Genomic DNA, 22,491 nt, shown 5'->3' with positions numbered 1-22,491 from the left:
ACACCCTCTGAATGAAATCTCAACTTTACCGCAAACTATAGGCGTCGTCTTTCACCATAATCGGAACTTCATGTACAATTTCAAAGCGATCAGCGCGACATTTCTGTTCCCTAATGTGGTAATGGGTTACTAAATAATATATGAATACGTAATATTAATACTATGCCATAGTCACCTTGACTTAATTACGTATAACTCCGACATCAGAGTACATACAACCATATAATTGGTATAAATTTAAAGGTCAACAACTCCTCTTGGATATACGATCAAATATGTCCTTCAGGTATATACGCCCCAGAATAAAAATTTCGTAATTTTTCACACAGAAGTCTGGGTCCATTTGACTCGCTGAATATCGACCGATCTTTATCAAAACAGGCATGCTTATTCTTTTGCCCGACCCCCTCTCCCAGAAAAACCGTCAAAAATTAAGTATTTGGTCCATTTCATCCCCTAAATATTAATATTCATTGACCAGAACCCATCCTATATGCAAAATTTCGTGAAGATTGGTCCATAACTGTAACCTGTATCGTGTTTCAAAATTTTATTGGACAGACGGACGGACGGACACACATGACTAGATCGATTCAGCTAGTCGAGATATGATGATCGGTATACTTAACGGTGGGTCTAGGACCAATATTTCGCGGCGTTACAAACTCTTGGGGCTGCACAAAGCTATAATACCCTGACAACATAGTTGTGTAGGGTATAAAAACCAGGCCTATAGTTGATTCTTACGAAAATATTCTTTAAAAAATCCACGCCTATGGTTGGTTCTTAAGAAAATATTCTTTAAAGAATCCACGCCTATGGTTGGTCTTTAAGAAAATATTTTTTAAAAAAATCAAGGCTTATAGTTGGTCCTTAAGAAAATATTCTTTAAAAAATCGTAAAGTAAAGTAATAGTAAATTGCATCGAGCGGCACACTTTGGCCGCTAAATGAAACATTGAAAAATTCATAGTTATTTGAAGAGGTTGATGCGGTTTATACGAAAACCGCATGCGCATCAATTGATTTCAACGAATACCCGAACTGTATGCATTTTAATGTTGATCATTTTCATATACTGTAACTGCAATATATTTGGTCATTTTTAAAGCCAAAACTCTTAACAGAGGAATATACCGATATTTAACAATCATCTAAAGGAATTTGTATAAGAAAGCGTCGCATATTTTACAAGACTAAAAAATCAAAAATTGAAAAAATTTTTGACAATTTATGAAAAATTTTGAAAAAAAATTGTGCCAATTCAAAAATTATTTTATTTTCAGACATTGTCATGCTTTTATTTGTATTTCGCGACTATTAAACCGTATTTCAAAGTGATTTGACTAGTAGATTTCGAATCAGCACATTTTCCTTAACCTATGTACCAAAAATCATGAATGTGCTCGAAAAAAAAAATTAAAATTTTTTTATGGAATTTTAAAAGAATTTTGTAATTTCACATATATGAGAGCTATATATAAATATGAACCGATTATTTCCAATTTCAATTGGGTTCGCCCTTGGGCAAAAATTAATGAGCTTTGCCAAATTGCATCCAATTCGAATTAAAATTACGACCTGTACTTTGTTTACAATTTAACATGGACAGACGGGCAGACGGACATGCATAAATCGACTTAAAAAGTGATTATATGCATATTCTGAAAAGGAACCCTGTGTCGATCTGGTTTCGTTTGGCATATTACAAACATATACACAAAGACATAATACCCTGTATCACAGTGTGGTGAAGGGTATAAAAGTCCACATCCCTGAAAAAAATAAAAAAAAATAATATAGAGATCTATATGGAAATCCAAAACGAATGTTCTTTAAACAACCGGCGCTTCTTGGATTTCCCAAAAAAATATTGCTATAAACCAAAGTTTTTTGGAGACCCATAAAACATTTAGACTTATTCCTTGTATTAAAAATAAATAAACTAATCGTCATTTTTGTTCACGGAATGTCTCGCATGTTGCATTTCACAATTTTCCTACTTATCCTGTCATAGTTGAAGGTAAAAAGAAATTTTCACTATAGACCGCACGATTATTAGTTAGTTCCTGTTGTTGCTAAAAGTAATTACCCCGCCATTAAAATTGTTGTTAAATTGGCTGTTATTAAATTGTGAAATACACACAAAAGTTTACAAGTGGCGAGTGTTTTTATGTGTGCGTGTGTATGTGTGTAATATTTCCAGCTAGTTGAAATGGAAGAACAAAACTTTTTATAAAAATGTAATTTAATTTTGAATGATTTCGATTAATAAGGAAACAATGTTGCAAGAGAGTAATATACACACATACACGCCGTTTGTCATTTTTCAATAGAATTTAATTGGATATTTGAACAATCACTATTTAATTGATACTAATTATGTGTTTGTATTAAAATTAGTAGGTATGGTTAAGGAGGGGAAGAAGGCAAGAGTGGTTATACATTAACCATTAAGTTTGATAGCTACTATTAAGGTATTTAGATAGCAGGGTGTTGTTTCTGCTGATATAGAAAATATAAATTCTCCTTCAGCCACCAAAAAATATATAGAATGTTAAGCAAATATATTATGTTCACATTTTCGACACATAAATTTTCGACCTTAAATTTTGAAAACATTTGCAAATGTCCATGAAATAAATACTTATCCTAACTTTGTTCTTCTCCATTTTCATACTTTGCAGACAATCTAATGAAACTTGTATCTGTCCAGACGTAAGAACTGACATTATCTACAGCAAACACTCTACAACAAAATAAATAACCTTTAAAAGAGCCCCCCTAAAGCAATTTCAACACAAATACGATCACACTCGAATAAACTTTAACCAAGCGAAATCCTTTTGGCTTGAAAAAAATGTAAATACCGAAAAAATCGAGATAAAGTGGACATCGTCGAAGAGAAAAATGTGGCAATGCAATAAAGACGAAGAAGATGAACGAACTACAACAACACCAAAATTACTAATAATAAATCTTAAAGCTTGATTTAAGATTTAAAAAAACTTTAAACATTTTGTGTACACCTGTCAGTGGTGATACGCTGCTGTTGCTGCTGCCGAAAGACCCAAAGGACAAACAGAAGAAAATATATAAAATTGATTTAACGGAAGTATTGAAGCAGATACAGAAGCAACGCAAAAACACGCACATCGAAAGACACCGGATAAACATACAAGCATACATCTATTGAGATATATGTACCTAAAGAAAGCAGTAGCAGATCAAAGGAAACATGTCGAATGTAAGTATGGTTGGACATGGTTTAGGAAAGAGGTGGAAGGCGGGTTTTCCATTCCCAACAAATGGTGTAAAAATAATTGGATTTCTTACAGAAAAATTAATTAAAAATAACTATTTTGAATCCTTTCTCTCTCTTTGTCTTCCCTCTTTTGTTTTATTACAACAATCTGACAAACAACAACACCTCCTATAGTTACTGTTCATGGATGAATCGAATGGCAATGGTGTGTATGCAACGTCTGCGACAGCAATTTTAATCAACAATACAAATATCAATAATAATAACAACAACAACAACACAAACAACAATAATAGCATTGGGCGAGGTAACAGCAATCACAGCAATAGTAACAACAATACACCACCCGCCACATCGACGTACAACAAGAGCAATAATTACAACAACAATAATAACAACAACAGCATTAACAACAGTGGCAACAACATCCAAAGTTTAATGGCAGCAGCTTCAAATGCAGCCGGTACGGCTGCATGTTCCAGCGGTGGAGTCATCCCTCCCCAGCTGCCAACGTCACTATCAAATGAAGATCTTAGTCAAAGTCTTTCCGAATATACGGATGCCGATGAAAGCATATCAGCGCCAACAGAATTCTTAGCCGAGGTAAGAGAAATTTATAGAGGAATCCAATAAAATAATAAAAATGATGTTGATTAAGATTGGAAATTTAGTGTATGCCTTGAGGAAAATAGGGATATAAAGACTAGAACATATAACTGAAAACTGTCACTTTTGGGGATAATTCTCTAATATTAGACAAAAGTTATGATGCTACAATTTTGAAATTTGGGATTAATGTCAATTTTAATCGGAAGGTATGGGCATGGGTCACGAAAAGTACTTAATATGCTATCATTTATATTCGGCGAACTGGCAGAGCTAGAACTCTTAGATTTGGAAAGAGGACCACTGATGGAGTGTAGGAAAAATGTATTTTCTTGGAAATTCGAACTATAAGTATCCGCAAAGTGCTAAAATGTACTAAATGTGGTACAATTTCGTAGGTAGAAAATTTCGTATAATGAAAACTGTAATGTTTATTCTTTGGCAGATTCCCTTCTTAGTGTAAAATTTCGTGGTGTTCGGGTTGGGTCCATTTCATCCCCTAAATATTAACCGGTCTTTAGCAACAACAATATGATCCACAACTGTGGCCTGTATCGTGTTTACAAGTTATTATGGAAGACGGACGGGCGGACTCACATGTCTAGATCGACTCAGCTAGTCGAGATATGACTGGTTTACTAAAAGGTGGGCCTAGGACCAATATTTCTCAGCGTTACAAACTCTTGGGGCTTCACAAAGCTATAATTCCCTGACAGTGTGTACTTACACATACGAAAGGTACTAAGCAGTACTAAATTTGCTACAATTTGAATTTGGAGGAGCTTTTAAAGGAAATTAACATTATCGTCGGAGAATAGGATAGGAATATGTAGGTGAAATCACAAATTTTGAAATAAGTAATACAAGAGTACAACATCTAGTAAATTGTATAGAAATAGATTTATGTTGCGGACAGAATTGGTTTGTAGTCTTGAGATATAAAATCAGTTTCGGAAATACGTACGTACGTAATTCTGATTTTTTTTTAACTGAAGGAGTTCCACATACATATTAAGATGTGCAATTGATACTAGTTTTAATATGAAATTTACAGGCTATCAACACGTTAACCCTTTGTAGGGAGCGTGTCAGAAGGAGTAGGCCGATGGGTCCAATCTTCAGGCTTGATTTAGGTTTGTTGAAAATATGACGATGTGCGAAGTTTGAATCAATTCAACTGATTATAAAATTTACATATTTTCAAAATTTTCAGTCTGGTTGGAGAGTTAACAGAAGAAATCGATCGATAGACCCCATTTTCAGACATGATGTTTACGAATGTTTGCAATCAAATCGTATACTACGTTCATATTATAAAAATCATTACAAAATTCATTAAAGTTTTGACCCGTCCTGAGAGTTATCGTACGCAATTGGGGTGGCATATTGGATTTAGTTTTATACACTTGGTTCACATTGGGTGGCAAATCCTTTACAAATATTGTAAGCTACAAAGGTCATGCGTCATTTTCGGTACACGTTTTTTAACCTGAGCGTCAGACAGGAATTTACCATCGCATAGACTTCATTTTGGTACATTTAAGATATCTTATTTAACCAGAGCAATTTACAAAGGCATGGCCTTCATTATCGTCTAAGATCGGCAGAAATTTACCATAGCATAGCCTAGAATTCACGATCGATTTTAGGTGTCTTCGGATAAGAATTGTTGTATTATATTATTTCCACATTGGAAATTCTAGAGCATAATAACGGAGAATATTTCTGCTTTTGTGTTGTTTACAAAGTCTGATCAAAACAGACCCGCTAAGGTCAGATAAAAAATTAACCTTTTTTTCTCAGTAAATATTTTGTACCCTCGAAGGTATAGCCAAAAACTCCTGTTTAAATTTTTTACCTCCTCAATCGTGTCAAAACACTTTCTTACATTTTGTGAAGAAGAAATAACCTGGAGCCAAGTCCGCTGAATACGAACAAAAATGATTATGAAAGTGCAAATGCAATATGGGGGGTTTCAATAATTCTGAACATTTTTCGGGCGAATTGCTTAGCGCAAACGGCACATAACATTAAGGAATATTCCTTAATTGTCGTGCGACACCTCCCCATTGTAGTCGAAGAAAACTATGAATAATATTTGACCGAGCTTGATTTGTTTTTTTTCTGTATTGGATTTTTTGGACCATTCTATTATCGGTTGACTAAAACCGGTATAAAAATCGGGATAATTATCATAAAATCCGAATTTGTCTCCCGCAAATAAGTTTTATTAACGTGTTAAGCATAATGAGATATAGTTATGAAAAACATTTCAGATATATATTCATAAAGCAAAATGTATTATTGTTTATAGATTGACGATTTTCTGAGCAAAGATCGGGTAGAAGTTGAAAAGGACACTGAAAACATGCCAATATCAAATTCTTGTATATTTAACCTACATCCAAAATCGTATGAGAGAAGTTTTTTAGAACATATGGAGGTAGAAAAATCTCATCTTGAGGTATTTAGTTTACGATCAAAAATAATAAGGACGAAAAAGAGGCAAAATGGCTCGATAGAAGGAGTATATGTTTTACAAAAATATTCCGCATTTGATTTTGCTGAAGCCACGTGATGTCAAGAAGTTAATGAAGTATAGAGTTACGAGCAATAGAAATCATCACGACATTCTTCATATACTCATCCCCATAAGTAATTTCCCACCCCGCAGTTCATTGCCCCGACTTTGTGTCAGTGATATTTATGTTCGATATTCAACAATATAACACCTCAACAAATTTACATTGTTATTTATACACTTATGTATTGGTATAGGATCTGACACAATCCATACCTCGTAAAATTATATCTCTTCTTACGTGTTTTACAATCATATGTGTGGTAACGTTGATGTAAACTCTCCCGGTAGCGTCTCTTCATATACCCCTAGAAACAAATTTTTGTTTAATAACCTCTCATGGAAAACAAAAAAAAAAATAAGATGAAAAGTTTTGCGGTAAACCAATGGAAAGCATTTCGTTCGCATGTAAACAATTCTGCAAACAAAAATGAAAAAATCATATTTCCACATCCGTTTGTTTTACTGAGTGCAATCATTGAGTAAAAAATAAATTTCCTGTGGGACTTACTTCAATTTATGTCGGAAAATGGCCACTTGTAAAAAATGGTCAATGATGGTATTATGGCTAAAAACTTTAAACGAAGGAAATATTGAAAAAAAGGTAAAATTTAAGTTTTAAAGGGCCCCTAACACTATATCAAAGAAAGAAAATCAAAATAGTTTTGATTTTGAAAGTGAAACCCTATCAATCTGGTGAATAATATTCATTTTGAAAGTTGTCTGTAATTAATTATGTGTACAAAAATAATAGAATTGTAACGGAATAAAAAAACAACTGAATTTACGACTCAAAATTAAATTTTTGGGACAAAAATCGATTTTTTGGAATAATGATTGAAGAGTTTGCCATACACTAGTCAATCCCACATATACACAAAGGTGTTCATCGACATGACGGCATGATGTATAGTGTGTGTGGCCCTTAAAAGAATGTGGATTGAATTTGTGTTGAAAAGATCAATAAAATATTCAAAAGTATTATGAAAGAAAAAATAAATCGATTCTAATTCGATTGTTTTTGTATATATCGGATCTCAAAAATCTGCACTGTAATTTAGTTGAAATCTTGAAAGTATCTACATATTTGGGTGGGTGAATTTATGGGTGAACTTGAGCATACTTTGGTAATATGCTACAAATATTATATGATTTTCTACTTACAACCTATATTTTAACATATCTGAATATAAGAACTACAAATTTTACCAAATTAATTTTCCCTAATTTCAGTTTCTGTCATCAGTCATGCTCAAGGATTACAAAAAAGCTTTAAAATATTGCAAACTGAGTAAGTACCACTTGGTGTACCATTCACCAAAACAACAAAAACTGTCAAAACAAAATAAAAAAACACAAATGTCATTATTTATATTCAAGACAAATAGAAATATGAGAAACTTTCTAATTAAATCATATTTTATCCTTTTTTATTATTTTTCTCAACTAAACAAAATAACTATTTTTTCTTCTTCTGTTGTTGTTGCTGCTATCGTTGCTTTTTCTTTTTGCCTTGTCGTTACAGTTTTGCAGTATGAACCACACAATTCGACAGCAAAGGAATTCTATCCATTGATATTGGACAAGTTACGTGGTATGTATAAATGTGTGTGATTTCTGTAGGTGATGTATTGTAGAGAAGGAAAAGCATCGGGTTATTAAATTAGGATGTTAAAATGCAACGATTTAGAATTTTTTAATAACAGAAAAATGCATATGGTGTCTCAATACAGTAAGGACGGGCCAACTATATGACACCCTACATCAGTTTGGATATACTATGTATATAATATATATTTTAAAAATCTTATAGTGATAGATAAACTCGATCAAGAATATAGATTATAGCTAAACTTAACACACGTTCAGACTTAAGTCTGGCATTTAGTACACAATATGCATAAAATCGGTCGAAAGAATATATGGGAGCTATATCTAAAACTGTTTTTAGAAGAAATTAGAAATACAGGCGTAAATGTTGCTAGCTCTATCGTGATATATGCTAGTTACCTCAAGTATACAAAGTATTGTAGAGAAGGAAAAGCATCGGGTTATTAAATTAGGATGTTAAAATGCAACGATTTAGAATTTTTTAATAACAGAAAAATGCATATGGTGTCTCAATACAGTAAGGACAGGCCAACTATATGACACCCTACATCAGTTTGGATATACTATGTATATAATATATATTTTAAAAATCTTATAGTGATAGATAAACTCGATCAAGAATATAGATTATAGCTAAACTTAACACACGTTCAGACTTAAGTCTGGCATTTAGTACACAATATGCATAAAATCGGTCGAAAAAATATATGGGAGCTATATCTAAAACTGAACCGATTTCATTGTAGACTTAAATCGCTACTATATGAAAGAGGTCCGAAGATTTTACACGATGATTTCCAAGCGGAGAGAATACAATAAAATGATAAGAACAGCAGAATCGCAACTGGAAATTTTTCTGCGAACTGATTCATATCATAAATAAGGTTTCAAACAATGAAAGACGATGGAGGCAACATGAAAAAGGCAATTGAAGAAACAATATGGCTTCTCATGAAACATCACTTCCCACCGAACATATCGGTAACTGATGATAAAATAAGAGATGCAAAAACAGAAGAACATAAAATTGATGCATCAATGGTACGAGATGCAATAGAGAACTTAGCACCATTTAAAGCAGCAGGGTCAGACGTCTGCCCTGTTTCATTACAAAAAATGCAGACTATCACCATATTATAGATTGGCATGATGCAAGAGTAGGCTATATACCCAAGCCCGTCCTACTACGTTACAGCCTAAAATCTAACTTTCTGTGGTTCTATATTCTGAGATTGGCAATATTTCGAGATATTTTCACACTTTTAACTGGCTAGAGGTCAACAAATATTACTAATAATCAGTACAGACCCTCTAATTACTTGTCCAGATTCCCTTCACCGTGGGTTGCGTAGTGATGTTCGGCTTTCGACTCGAAAAGTACAAATAATTAAGTTTTCGGTCCACTTCATCCGAAAAAATATTATCTGATCATCACTTAACATTTTAGACGTTGTCCTTGACCATAACTGGAACCTCTGGAACATTTCAAAGCGATCAGCGCTATATTTCCGCCCACCAGTGTGATAATAGGTTACTAAATAATATATGAATACGTAAGCACCTGTAAATATTTAAGTGTAACTCCCGCATCCGAGTACCTACGACAATATAATTGGTATCAATTCAAAGGTCAACCACTCTTCTTGGATTTACTATCAACTTCTCGGGTCTATGTCCTTCTGGAGTAAATATATACGCCATAGAATACAAATTTTGTAATTTTTCACACAAAAGTCAGGGTCCATTTGACCCGCTAAATATTGACCGATCTTTATCAAAACATGTATGCTTATTCTTTTGTCCGATAATTGCGGCCTCTGGAGCGACCAGAAAAACCGACAAAAATTAAGTATTTGGTCCATTTCATCCCCTAAATATTAACCGATCTTTACCAAAAACAATAGGGATCTTCATTGGCCAAAACCCATCCTACATGCAAAATTTCGTGAAGATTGGTCCATAACTGTGGCCTGTATCGTGTTTACAAATTATAATGGACAGAAGGACGGACTGACACACATGTCTAGATCGACTCAGATAGTCGAGATATGATGACCAATATTTCGCGGCGTTACAAACTCTTGGGGCTGCCCAAAGCTATAATACCCTGACAACATAGTTGTGTAGGGTATAAATAGTCGACACTAAGAGCAACATACGCAACGATACGCTAAAATGTAAACGACGTGAGTGTGTAATGGGGAGATTAGGGAAAACCGCTTTACTCCATACTATGATGGAGGGTATAAAAAACGCATGTTATGATGGGGCCTTGAACATACAGACAAAGACGCGAGAAAAAGATCGGATGGATCGTTTGACGGAATGAGACAGACTCATTTCTTAAACGGATGGTGACTGGAAATGAGAAATGGATCACATACGATAACCCTGTCAAAGAGCGGAGAAGCACCCACAAACGGTGGTCAAACCAGGGCTAACGGCCAAGCATGGTTCTGCTATGCATTTGGTGGGACTGAAAGGGGATTATTTATTATGAGTTGTTTCCATATGGCCAAACGCTAAATTTTGATATCTACTGTCAACAACTGGACCGCTTGAAGATAGTAATTGACCAGAAACGTCCAGAATTGGCCAACAGGAGATCTGTCGTGTTCCACCAGGACAACGCTAGGTCACACACATCTACAGTGACTCGCCAGATACATCTGGAGCTTGGTTGGGAAATATTAATGCATCCGCATACAGTCCGAAAAAATTTGATATCTAAGGAGGATTGTGAAAATCGACTACTAGAGTTTTTTTTTGCAAATAGAGAGCAGGACTTCTATGAGACAGGCATTATGAAGTTACTTTTAAAATGGCAACAAATCATACAACAAAACTGTGCATATTTGGTGCAAATCGGACATTCCGATGCATGTTAAATAAAGTCCTATAGTTCATTTAAAAATAATGGATTTATTTTTCCCCAATCCAATATTTTTCCAGAAGTAATTAATTTATATGTCTGTATGGCCCTGGCTCTTTTATACCCATATTACTGCCGCTTCGGTGGGAAAATTCGGATAAACCTTCAAAATGTCCCAAAAGAGGCGGGAACTTTTAAGTGGGGACTATGTCTGAACATAGACCCATATAGAAAAATGTTCGTAAAAATTTGTTTCGCCCACCAAGAACTGGAATGCCAAGTTCGGTGATAAAATATGAAATCCAAACTAAAACATAGACTGACATTGATAATTTTTAGTAGAAAGATTTGGCATTCAAAATCCGTCATATGAGGCGTGTACCGAAAGGTATTAATAGTTTTTTAAATATATAAGCCAGCTAAACAAAAAAGTTAACCAATATTGACTATTGTTGGTAATAAGATTTGCTACACAATTAGATCCCAAAATACTGTTAAAAAAAGGTCCAAAATAGCGATTGGGAAGTCCCGTTATATGGGAGTAAACCGATATATTACAAATATCTTAGGGGTAGTAGCAATGAGTGTGCAACTTTCGAAGCTCTACCTTAACCCTGTAGCCGCAAGACCACCTTAAGTTGGCGTGCAGGAAATACGTTCCAATGCAGAATTATTAATTTTTAGAAAGTATGTTCTAATGACAAATGTCGGTTAATATATGATGTATACTTTTTCCAGAGGAAACAGGAAGTGGAAATTTGCCGATTGATTAATATTTATTAGATCCAAAATCAGTTTTTAGAAGAAGTTAGAAATACAGGCGTAAATGTTGCTAGATCTATCGTGATATATGCTAGTTACCTCAAGTATACAAAGTTTCCTTAAGTTGGTAAATAAATACTATGATTTAATAACCCTCCAACAAAAATAACAATCAAAGAGGATACCCTAATGAATAGAATGCTTCCCTTTAAAATTGTTTTGATTTTGTTTTTCTTTCTCTTTTCCGTTAAAATCAACACAATAACGACAACCACAACATCAAAAAGGTGCCACCTCGAGTGACAGTGACGAAAACTATAATAAATCATCATCCTCACCGGAATTAATACTGGAACCCCCCTCATCAGATCCATCGGCTGGAGAAAGTGACGAACAGGAAGCATTAGCTGGTGAGGAAAAGCTACATCGTCAGCATATACGACGACCGCATTTACCCGACGACTTACGTTTGGCTGAGGGCATTTTAGATCCCAATTCAAATGTGAGCAGCAACAGCAATAGCATTGAAGACGACATTGATGTTGGTGATGAGGAAGAAGAAGAAGAGGAGGAGGAGGGTGCGGGTGGTGTTCTTAGCAGTGGCTCAGTAGGTGTTAGTCTTAGCGATTCCGTAGATGGTGACGATGATGATGATGACGACGACGGCGATTGTGAAGATGCCGATGATGATGATGATCCGGAGGACGATGATGATGACGATATTATGAGCAGCAGTGGTGATGATTTACCCGTCGATGAACATCAGGTCATTGTCGGCGATGTACTAGACATAGAAAACTCAGGTAATGCATGTGGTGGTGCTGAAGGTGTCGATGGTGTAGCTTTAAATGGTTCAAATTCATCACGAAATTCTTCGAGTGGTGGTAAAATTAGTAGCCGAAGTGACAATACAACACACTCATATTCGAGTCTATTGTTGGAGGAGGAAGATGATATAGTGCCTGCAAATCTACACTTTCCCAAGGATTTTAATACACCTGATTTGGATGTTAGCAATGGTAAGTGAATAATAATCCCTTTTGGCAATTTGTTTGGTTTATTGGTATGTATTACGAAGGATTTTAGATTGAGATCCAAAGGACTTTACATATTTGAAGGTAGATAATTGATTTGGAAGCAAGAAAAATAAAATAAAATTGACAAGATTATTCATGATATGATATACGCACACATATATTAAGGAATTTATGGCGTTAAATTAAAATTGTTAACTTAAATGGAAATACAATAACAACATGTTAAATTGGTTCCTTCTCTAAATTTTGCTCGTTTATTCCTTTTAAAGAAGGATGAAAACATACGAATATCGATTGCATGTCATTGAGTGCTCTATCATTCATTGGGTGCTCTATCAGTGAATTTTTTTGTAAAATATTTGGAAGACAAAAAACATCATTAGGACAATATAAATACCTATAAATATCCTGGGTTTTTATTTGATGGCTGTAGTCATGAATAACAATAACCAACTGGCTTCAGACCATTCAGAAGCTGGATGGACCAGACCAACGCCCTACGACGAATAAAACAATATATATGGAATGGAGCTTCCTGTATCTACTGTTCATTGATTTCAAGAAAACTTTCGGTACCATCAGACGAACAGCAGTATGGGAAGCATTAAACAAGATGGGAGTTTCACACCAACGCTGTTCAAAAATGTCGAGAAGCTCTCATATATCCTGGAAAACAAAGCTTCAAATATTCGAAGCATGTATAAAGTCGACTCTGCAATACGGCAGTGAAACCTTACAAATGCCTCAGGAGCATATGCAGAATATTCTGGCACAACACCATAGAGCTGAGTAAAGCTGTGGAACCTAACAAATCAGGAACCCGTACAAAAACAGATAAAACGTAGGATATTGAGATGAATTGGCCAAATCTTGAGAAAAAAAATGGCCATAGCATTAACAGAATGGCGTTAGAATGGAATCCACAAGGATCAATAAATCGAGGTCGACCAACAATTCAACCAATCTTACATGGAAAGATGCAAAAACAACTGCAACTACCCGAGTGTGATGGAGTAGGATAGCCAAAGACCGGCCGGTAATAAATTTGTGGTATGAAGATTTGACATCCACTGAAATCTACAAATATTATTGAAAATCGGGTCAGAAATTCCAAAAAATATAGAAAATTGTAATTTGTGGTAGGGGGATTTTAAAATATCAAATTATAGACATTACGGTTGCCGATTTGATTGAAAAACGTTCTCAAAATTCTGCAAAATACTGAACTTCGGGAGATTTCTTAATATGGGGCTATCCTCAAAAGAGGATCAGTATTGATAATTATTTTAAGTAGCTACCCACTGAGAGCTCAAAATACTAAATTACATACAATTCAGTTGGAAAAATTAAGACCACTGGTATGCACCGATATATCGCCATATCGTTATACATTTCGAGGTGTTAAAAGTATGCGATTGAACATCTGCCAAACAAAGTTGTTAAACCACTTTTTCAGTTCGCTTTATTATCTCACAACGCGTAATATAATTCAAACCTACTAACTTAAATGCGCCTAAGTCTTAAAATAAAGTGTCAGGCAGCACGTAGTGTCCTATGGACAGAATTTTTGGCTCAAAGTGGTCCAACGCGGAAAACTAAGCGACTTAATTGTAGATGTCGTCGTTGACGACTGGAACAGTATTAACACTCCGGCTTTTATCACACACGGTTCTAAGATGGAAGAAGGTACTGCGACTAGCGTCTACTGTGAACGACTAGGTCTTGAGTACACTTAAAGGTTAGAAGTCGTACTTGAGTGTAGAACAGCTTTGGAAACACTAACAGATACCGGCTAGCTGGGTACCAGGACACTACGATTTTATGGAGAATGGATAGGCAGGATCGTAATGTACATATCTAGCAATCGCTAACTCAATCAAAATAACCATTTGTCGCCTTTTCCGTCAAGATACATTTGGTCACCTCTGTCACTGTTGAACCTGAGCTGAAATAAGAGTAATGACGGGAGTGCATGTTAACTTTCCACCATGTCTAACCTTCTATTCAGCTATGGAACTTGCTTTAATCAACAATCTCATCTGAAATATGAAGTGGCTGGAACAGCACATATTGATCATCTTAACCGTTTGTCCAATTATTTTTCCAACCATGATCACCTTTGGATGACCACAATGGAACGGAAGGTCTCCGAGTGACACAGTAACAGTAAGTGACTACATATCCCCAAACTTAACCTACAACAAAAATGGTGTTTCCCCACAATTGCCAAAATTTGAAGAGATTATAACGCTTGCAAAATATTGTAAAGTCGGTGCGTCATCATTTCACTCTTTCTACTGTTGCCGAAGACCCGAATGTGTCGATTACTCATCGTTCCCAAAAAAAACTGTTTTGATCTACACTTAAATTCATGCTAAGGAAGAAAATCCCCAAGTAATTGAAGAGAAGCCATTACATCCAGAAAAAACACTGTTTGGTGCGCTTTTTGATTTGAAGGTGTGATTGGACCTTACTTAATCGAAAACGACGATGGAACGACTGTCACCGATATTGTTTCGCCTGCTTTTGAAGAATATGCGATTTCAACAAGACGGTGCTACTTGCCACACAACTCGAGCAAATATGATTTTATTGCAAAATACATTTCCTGGCCGTGTAATTCTCGCAGTGGAAACATCTTCTGTCCACCAAGAACATGCGATTTTATATCTTTCGATTATTTTATAGGGCTTCGCAAAAGACCGTGTTTATGTACAAATATAGGCACAAAACCGGCAAAAAAAAGGTTTTGAAGAGCTGCCGCCCAACGAAAACTCAGTAGAGAAATTAGGTTGGAATTACGATAACCGTAATATGGGGACTATCCTGAAATGAGACTTTTTGATAGGAAGTTATTCTACCCACTGAGAAGTCAAATAATCAAATTACACCCAATTAGGTTGGAATACATGTCCAAAACCCCTAAAATTCCGAATTTTGGAAGTACCTTTATGTGGTGCTATACCAAAACATGAACCGATATATCTCAATATCATATATGTACAAATGTTTAAAGGTCTATTTTAAATATTGTTAGATTTGTCATGACTTCAACTGACAGAACTTGCTAAATCGTCATACAATGAATGATATATATGTACGTAATGGGGTTTCCGGGGAATATTTCGAGGTGTTGACAAATGACAAATTCAATTTTGTAACCTATACAACATACACATTTGAAATCGGGGGGACTAATTGCTCTGATGCCTACCTTTACATGTCTTAAAATTTCAATATATTAGTAGATTAGCCTGCAAAGAGCTGAACTTCGCACTTGAGTTTTAAGGAGAATATAGAAAACATTGAGTGATCCTTTCCTATCTGGACTCCGATGCTTTAAAGCATCGACACAACTTTATAAGATTTATTTTGCAACTTCAATTATATTTTATTTTTTTAAATTTCTCCATTACTCAATGAACAATTTATAACGAAATTTCTTTATCTTACAGGTAATAAAATTCCATCAACATCCTGCAGTGATTCGGAATCACCAACAGAACCGCTGACGCAAAGATTAGCAGCCATTTTACGCTCAAAGTGTGGTGTTTCAAACACCAATGGTTAGAAGGAAAAATATTTTAAATACCCCTGAATCGATATTCAAATCGACATACATATATTATAAATATATTAAGATTAAATGTAAAACCAAAAATATATATATTAAATATACACAACAAATGTCTATAATCGAAAAACTATATATACTTGTACACACAAACACATACACAATATTACAAATAACATTTTTGGCCAACTTATAATACTTTTTTAATTATACTTTATCTTCTATCTTCCAATTACAAAAATGTAATGAAAAAAATATTACTATATTCTATTACAAAATAGAATATTTGTAATATTTTTTTATTTTATTACCGAACTACCCGAATTTTTGCACACCATACACATAATTATATAAATGTTTATGTGTATTGATAAAAATATATATATATATATATATATATAATCATCAAATAAAAAAAATTTATTATATACTTAATTAAATAATTCAAATTTTTGTCTGCTTATATATTTTTTAAAGAAATATTTGATCATAATTATATCTTATCTTATATTACAAATGTATACTTATAAACTTATAGTCCAACTACTATCCAATGTACTCTACTTACTACTGGTCGTCAAAACAACACTTACATAAGGTAAAATTCTAATAGTATTTAGTTGATGTGTCTTATAATTGTTAAAACAAGCTAATTCTTAAAGATATAACCTTTCAAAATCGTATATTTTTTGAAATTGTATTTAGAAATGTATTTATTGTAAAGAATGATATTCCAATTTAAGACTAGCCTGTTGACCAGTTTTATTATTACTATGATTTAGAGCTTATACACAACGGCCTTCATATAAACGGGAGCCGATAAAAATAGTTTAAGTAATGAATATATTTTTAGATATTAGGTTTTGTCGTCTCTATTTATATATTCTATTTAGTTTTATTAGTGATGACAATGGATTTTCTTCATTCATTGATTTGACTGAAAATTTCGACAGATTGAATTTTAACAGATTATTTATTTGGTCCAAAGTAATACCGAAAAATGCATATGTTGGGACTTTTTAATTGTGTAATTATTGTATTGAAAAGATAAGTCCCATGTTGGTGTTAGACCACGTCGAATCGTTGAAATGTGGTTAATAAAACTGTCAGACAAAATCGAGTCCTGGGGGTGGTAATTTTATATTGAGGATGAAGGACCTTGATGAGTATATGAAAACCCCAGAAGCAAACGCCACAGGTCAAAGTTCGAAGATATGGTGTGATATTTTTTTGCAAACCTATTATACTTGAACATTTTGTAAAAAAGTTTGTCTTTCTAACATGATTCGTTGTATGTCCCTTTCTACTTATTTATTGGGTCATCCGAATTGGATGTAATTGGATATTTTCAATTCCATAAATAGAGGCACATCCAAATTTTGGTATTTTCGGGAGTTTGGGCATGTATTTCAATTGATTTGGCAGTAGTTCCGTATTTTGGGAATTATGGGCGCGGAATTAACTGTTATTGATTGTCAAATCTTCCTAGCACCTCAAAATCTTTATCTGTGAATTTTGAACTCCTCTTGAAGAGAACCAAAAATATCTTTGTGTACTTGGCAAAATTTCTTGTAGAGAATTGCGATTTTAGGATGTTCATAAGGTAAGGTATCTTAAACATGACCCATCATAGTTAACTTAGCTCCGACTAATACGAATGTCAACTAGTCCAAAGGGGGGCAAACGCCTCCATATTGTTAGATTACCGGGGAAGTTTTGGAATTAAAATTGATATAATTTAAGTACGACCAACGGCTAAGTTACTGATGCAAAGAGGTAAAGGTGTACAGTTGCACATGCACAAATTTCATTAGTATGGAAGAGACAATCTGATTTTGGACTTCATCATTTCATGTTTATACATGATATTTTAAAGTCAGTTTTTCTAGAGTCAGTCAGTAGAGCTTAATGGTGGAAGTTTTGCAATGAAAAGCCAGGAAGTAAGCCGTTGGTTAAGCGGCTCATAAGGCATGTCGGGCTATGTGGCTTTACAAAGGTCGTATGTTGATAACATGTATTTATATCGCAGTTAATGCAAAGTGTATCTGCGAATTAAATTCAAATTTATATAAGTTCGACTTTGGCTTCATTCCAGAAATAGACATTTTCAGTGTAGAATTTTTCATTGGTATATATTTGCTTCTTGGCAGAATCAGTACATCGATAAGCAAGATTCGATATTGCAACCTCACTGATCCCAGATATAGAAAAGTGAAATAAAAGTAATGTTCAGCCCAGGCGAAGTTTTTATACCCTCTACCATGAGGTGGACTTTCCAAATCCCTAAAATCGTTAACAACTTTCATATGGTGGCTATTCCATGATAAATTGCAGACATAATCTCAAGATGGAAGATTATGCTAAGACCTTGAACATTCTGGAAATTAGACTCGACCTTTATACGAAGGCTAAGTAGAAACCTGGTACTTCGCGATGGTAAAATAAAGTCACTTCGCTTGGAAAATGCTTATAGATAATACCTGAAATATCGTCCAAAGAAGATTTATTTAAAGGCAATTTAATTTTAAAAACGAACCAAACTGGGCCGACAATAAAATACCCTACAAAACTACCACAGAACTCGAATTTTCTGCGGTCTCTTTACAGTGGGTTTTGTTGTGACGTTCAGTTTATAATTGTCGCCTATAGATCGACTCGAAAAAAACTAAGTTTCCGGTCCACTTCATCCCAAAATTATTATCTGATCATCACCGAATATTATAGGCGTTGTCCTTGACCATTACTGGAACCTCGTCGAATTTTTCAAAACGATCAGCGATATATTTCCGCCCTCTAATGTAGTAATGGGTTATTAAATAATATCTGAATACTTAAGTGTAACTCCCACATCCGAGTATATTGGCATCAATTTAATTGGTATCAACCACTCCTTTTCCATATACTATAAACTTCTCGGGTCTATGTCCTTCAGGTGTAAATATATACGCAATAGAATACAAATTTTGTAATTTTTCACACAAAAGTCAGGGTCAATTTGACCTGCTTAATAATGACCAATATGTATCAAATAGGCATGCTTATTTTTTGGCCCAATCCGCTTCTCTATGTAAAAAATTGAGTATTTGGTCCATTTCATTAACGGTTTTTTACAAAAACTATAGGGGTTTATTGGCCAGAACCAATTCTACATGCAAAAATTCGTAAAGATTCGTGAATACATGTCTACATCGACTCAGCTAGTCGAGGTATGACGATCGGTATACTTAAAGGTGGGGTTTAGACCAATATTTCGCGGCGTTATAAAATCTTGGGGCTGCACAAAGGTATAAAACCCTGAAAACATAGTTGGCATAGAAATATAAACTCAAAATTGCTTTTTAAATAAAAAATAATCTATTTAAAACTAAATTGATCTAATTTTTGCTTGGTCAAAACTATAGCAACTTTTTAATTGTTTTCTTATAAGTAAATTTTGCTATTAATCTAATTTTATCGTAAATTTTATTAATTATCGACAGCATAACCATCATTTTTGATCACATTAAATCTATAAGAAGCTTAATTTGATCCTTGGATATACTATTCCGCGCATCCTGAACCTTTGGGATGAGGTTATGTCTGTTTGTGAATCTCTTTTGATTTTGATATATATGCTACTACAAATATTTATCTATAGGTTAAAGATCTGATAAATATGTTGGCCATTATAAAACCCTGATTTTTGCCTCCCGCAACCAGTCTTTGACATTTTTCGGTGCATGTTTGAGGTTATGTGAAACTGAAACATCCAAACAAGTAGTATATACTTCATAAATCTGGTAAATAAATTGAAGGTCCTCCTTCATGCTTCAGAGTACCCTTGCATTACTGAGGCCTCAGTCTTTAATTTTGTTCGTATTGGAGCCTTAAATATTAAACATTAATTCATCCAAGAATATATTTCTCCATTGAGCCGGATTTCAATTGATATTGGCTTTGTCGAAATCCAATCTGTCTTTTCGATACTTTTCAGGAAATAAATGGCTTATATCTAACGATAACCCTCTCACCAATTCCGTTGAACTCCTGAATTCATGTTTTTTACTTCTCTGGAAAATTTTTGACGAACAGATGTTCTTTGGCAGATGACGAACAGATGTTCTTTTGTACGAACAGATGTTCTTTGGCAGCTTTCTCCGTGATGAACTGTCACTACTGATTTAGTTCCATAAAACCGACTTATAATTCTTAAAGGTTATTTATCGGTGTGATTTATATGTTTACTATAATGGACATGACCTAATAAATGGTATTAAACGATTTGCAGCAATTACTTAGGTAGTTAGTTGTCATTGTTATTTTTCTTATAACTCCCTTTTGTCCATAGACAAGAAATTACAAACATAAAGACCTCATTCTCGAACAGACTCATTCTAATTGTACAGTTTTACAGTGAATGGATTTCTTGGTCGTTTTATTCTATATATGCAATTCCATTGAATAATTATTTTATAAAAAAATACCAATTGATTTTAGTTTACAAAATTTCAAATACAAACTGATTTTTGGGCGAAACACCATCAGTCGTATTTCTGAAATGTATTTAAATTCTTGAGCTGTAGATATGAAAATGAAGATTGCCAAAATCCATTGCCAATAAATAAAATATTTAAAATAAATTATTTGCAGTATAACAAAATATATATTTATGCATATTTTAGCCAAAGACTACATATATATGTATTAAAACACAGAAACACAAAAGTATATATCACTCATGTAAAGCAACTTTTTAACTATTAGAAAAACATATCGTACAAACCTACAAAAAATATGAAGAAAATATTAACACAAAACTCAATGTTAAAAGAAGAAATCTAAACACTTTTTGTACAGTTTTATTTGTGCAAAATTAAATATTGGCAAATATTTTTTGAAAACCTTACATTGTCCCATAAATATTTTTTGTTCAAAAAAATCCAGGACTATAAAAAGGTAGAATTTAATTAAGAAAAAAATGAATACTTTTTCCAAGAAATTTCTTCCCTCCCACAGAAAAAGACAACAACAAATGAATCGATCTAGACAAATATAAAACAAAAATAAATATTATAATAATTATTATTATTGAGTGTATGAAAGAAAAACTAACAAAACGCACTGACTTTATTTAAATGATATTACAGAAATTCGATTCCTAGAATAGCCTGGATATTCTCAGAAGATTTAAAGCAAAAAAAAACGAAACATTTTAGATATATAGATGGTACTCAATAAAAAGTACGAAAAATATAAAATGTATGTAAAAACAATTTATTAACTGCTAAACTCAAACAATATATACACAAATAAAAAAATAAAAACAACAAGAAAAAGAAAAGAAAACTGTACCCAAAACATATAAATGGTCCAAAACAATAATACTTTCAACAGAACAAAAAAAAAACAAAAACAAAACTCTAAAACAAATGCAAAAAATAATAAATACATAATTTAAATGTATATATTTTTCGTAAACAAAATTATAAACTAAAAATTTGAAAAGAAAATATACATCAGAAAACCACATAGTCATATATAATGATATATATCTACCATAAAACAATACCGAGACACAATAAAACAAAATAATAATAATTTATATTCTTAACAATAAAAAATCTCTATATATAAAAAACAACTACTACAATAGTAAACCATATATACAAACACACAACCCATTATTAACAGGAAAATAAAACCCTCAAATATATACCAAGAAAATATATATTCAAAAATATTTAATTAAAAAACAATAATCATATTAAAAATAATAATATTTAAAAACAAAGCAACCACAACTGAATGATGATTCTATGAAACGATAACAACAACAAAAAATAACAACAACAGCAGCAACATGAACAAAGAGTTTTATATAGAAAATAGAAAGACTTAAATGTTAGTGAATAAGTTAATGTTTTTTGTTAACACCAACACTGGCGAATCAAATAATTCTCATTTCAACATAAACCTCAACAACATCAAGAACAAGAAAAAGAAATAAAACTAAAAATTAAACAAAAATAACAACAATATCTGATAAGAATCGAATTGAAAATATCTGTTTTGGTATATCATCAGATTTTTTGGAAATTAAAATTGAAACAACATCATGTAAATTGATAACAAAACGAGAGAAATTCAAAAAAATAAAAACACACATCTAAAGAAAGCTGGAATCGTGTTGTATTATTATTTAACA

The 22,491-nt window shown here is 33.3% G+C and overlaps 2 protein-coding genes across 2 annotated transcripts in view; both read left to right on the top strand.

The window, feature by feature from the left end:
* LOC133338214 (uncharacterized) overlaps positions 1 to 2,721 on the top strand; it is an 89,449-nt gene extending 86,728 nt beyond the window's left edge. Inside the window, exon 6 of the mRNA XM_061546398.1 lies at positions 2,687 to 2,721. Within this exon, the coding sequence (XP_061402382.1) occupies positions 2,687 to 2,721 (35 nt within the window). The remainder of the gene's footprint in view (positions 1 to 2,686) is intronic.
* Positions 2,722 to 3,176: 455 nt separating this feature from the next.
* On the top strand, positions 3,177 to 16,304 carry LOC133338213 (probable serine/threonine-protein kinase DDB_G0272254). The gene is made up of 7 exons (XM_061546397.1): positions 3,177 to 3,246; positions 3,439 to 3,537; positions 3,634 to 3,867; positions 7,685 to 7,742; positions 7,977 to 8,045; positions 11,984 to 12,715; positions 16,189 to 16,304. Exons 1-7 carry the CDS (start codon positions 3,238 to 3,240, stop codon positions 16,302 to 16,304), a joined length of 1,317 nt encoding a protein of 438 aa, XP_061402381.1. The 5' UTR covers positions 3,177 to 3,237.
* Positions 16,305 to 22,491: the final 6,187 nt, after the last annotated feature.

Source organism: Musca vetustissima, unplaced genomic scaffold (genome assembly GCF_032173495.1).
Source record: "Musca vetustissima isolate MV318-11 ecotype Yass unplaced genomic scaffold, APGP_CSIRO_Mvet_v1 utg35957, whole genome shotgun sequence".
Taxonomy (NCBI): Eukaryota; Metazoa; Arthropoda; class Insecta; order Diptera; family Muscidae; genus Musca; species Musca vetustissima.
Note: the sequence above shows the minus strand (reverse complement) of the source record. Positions and strands in the feature narration are given on the sequence as shown.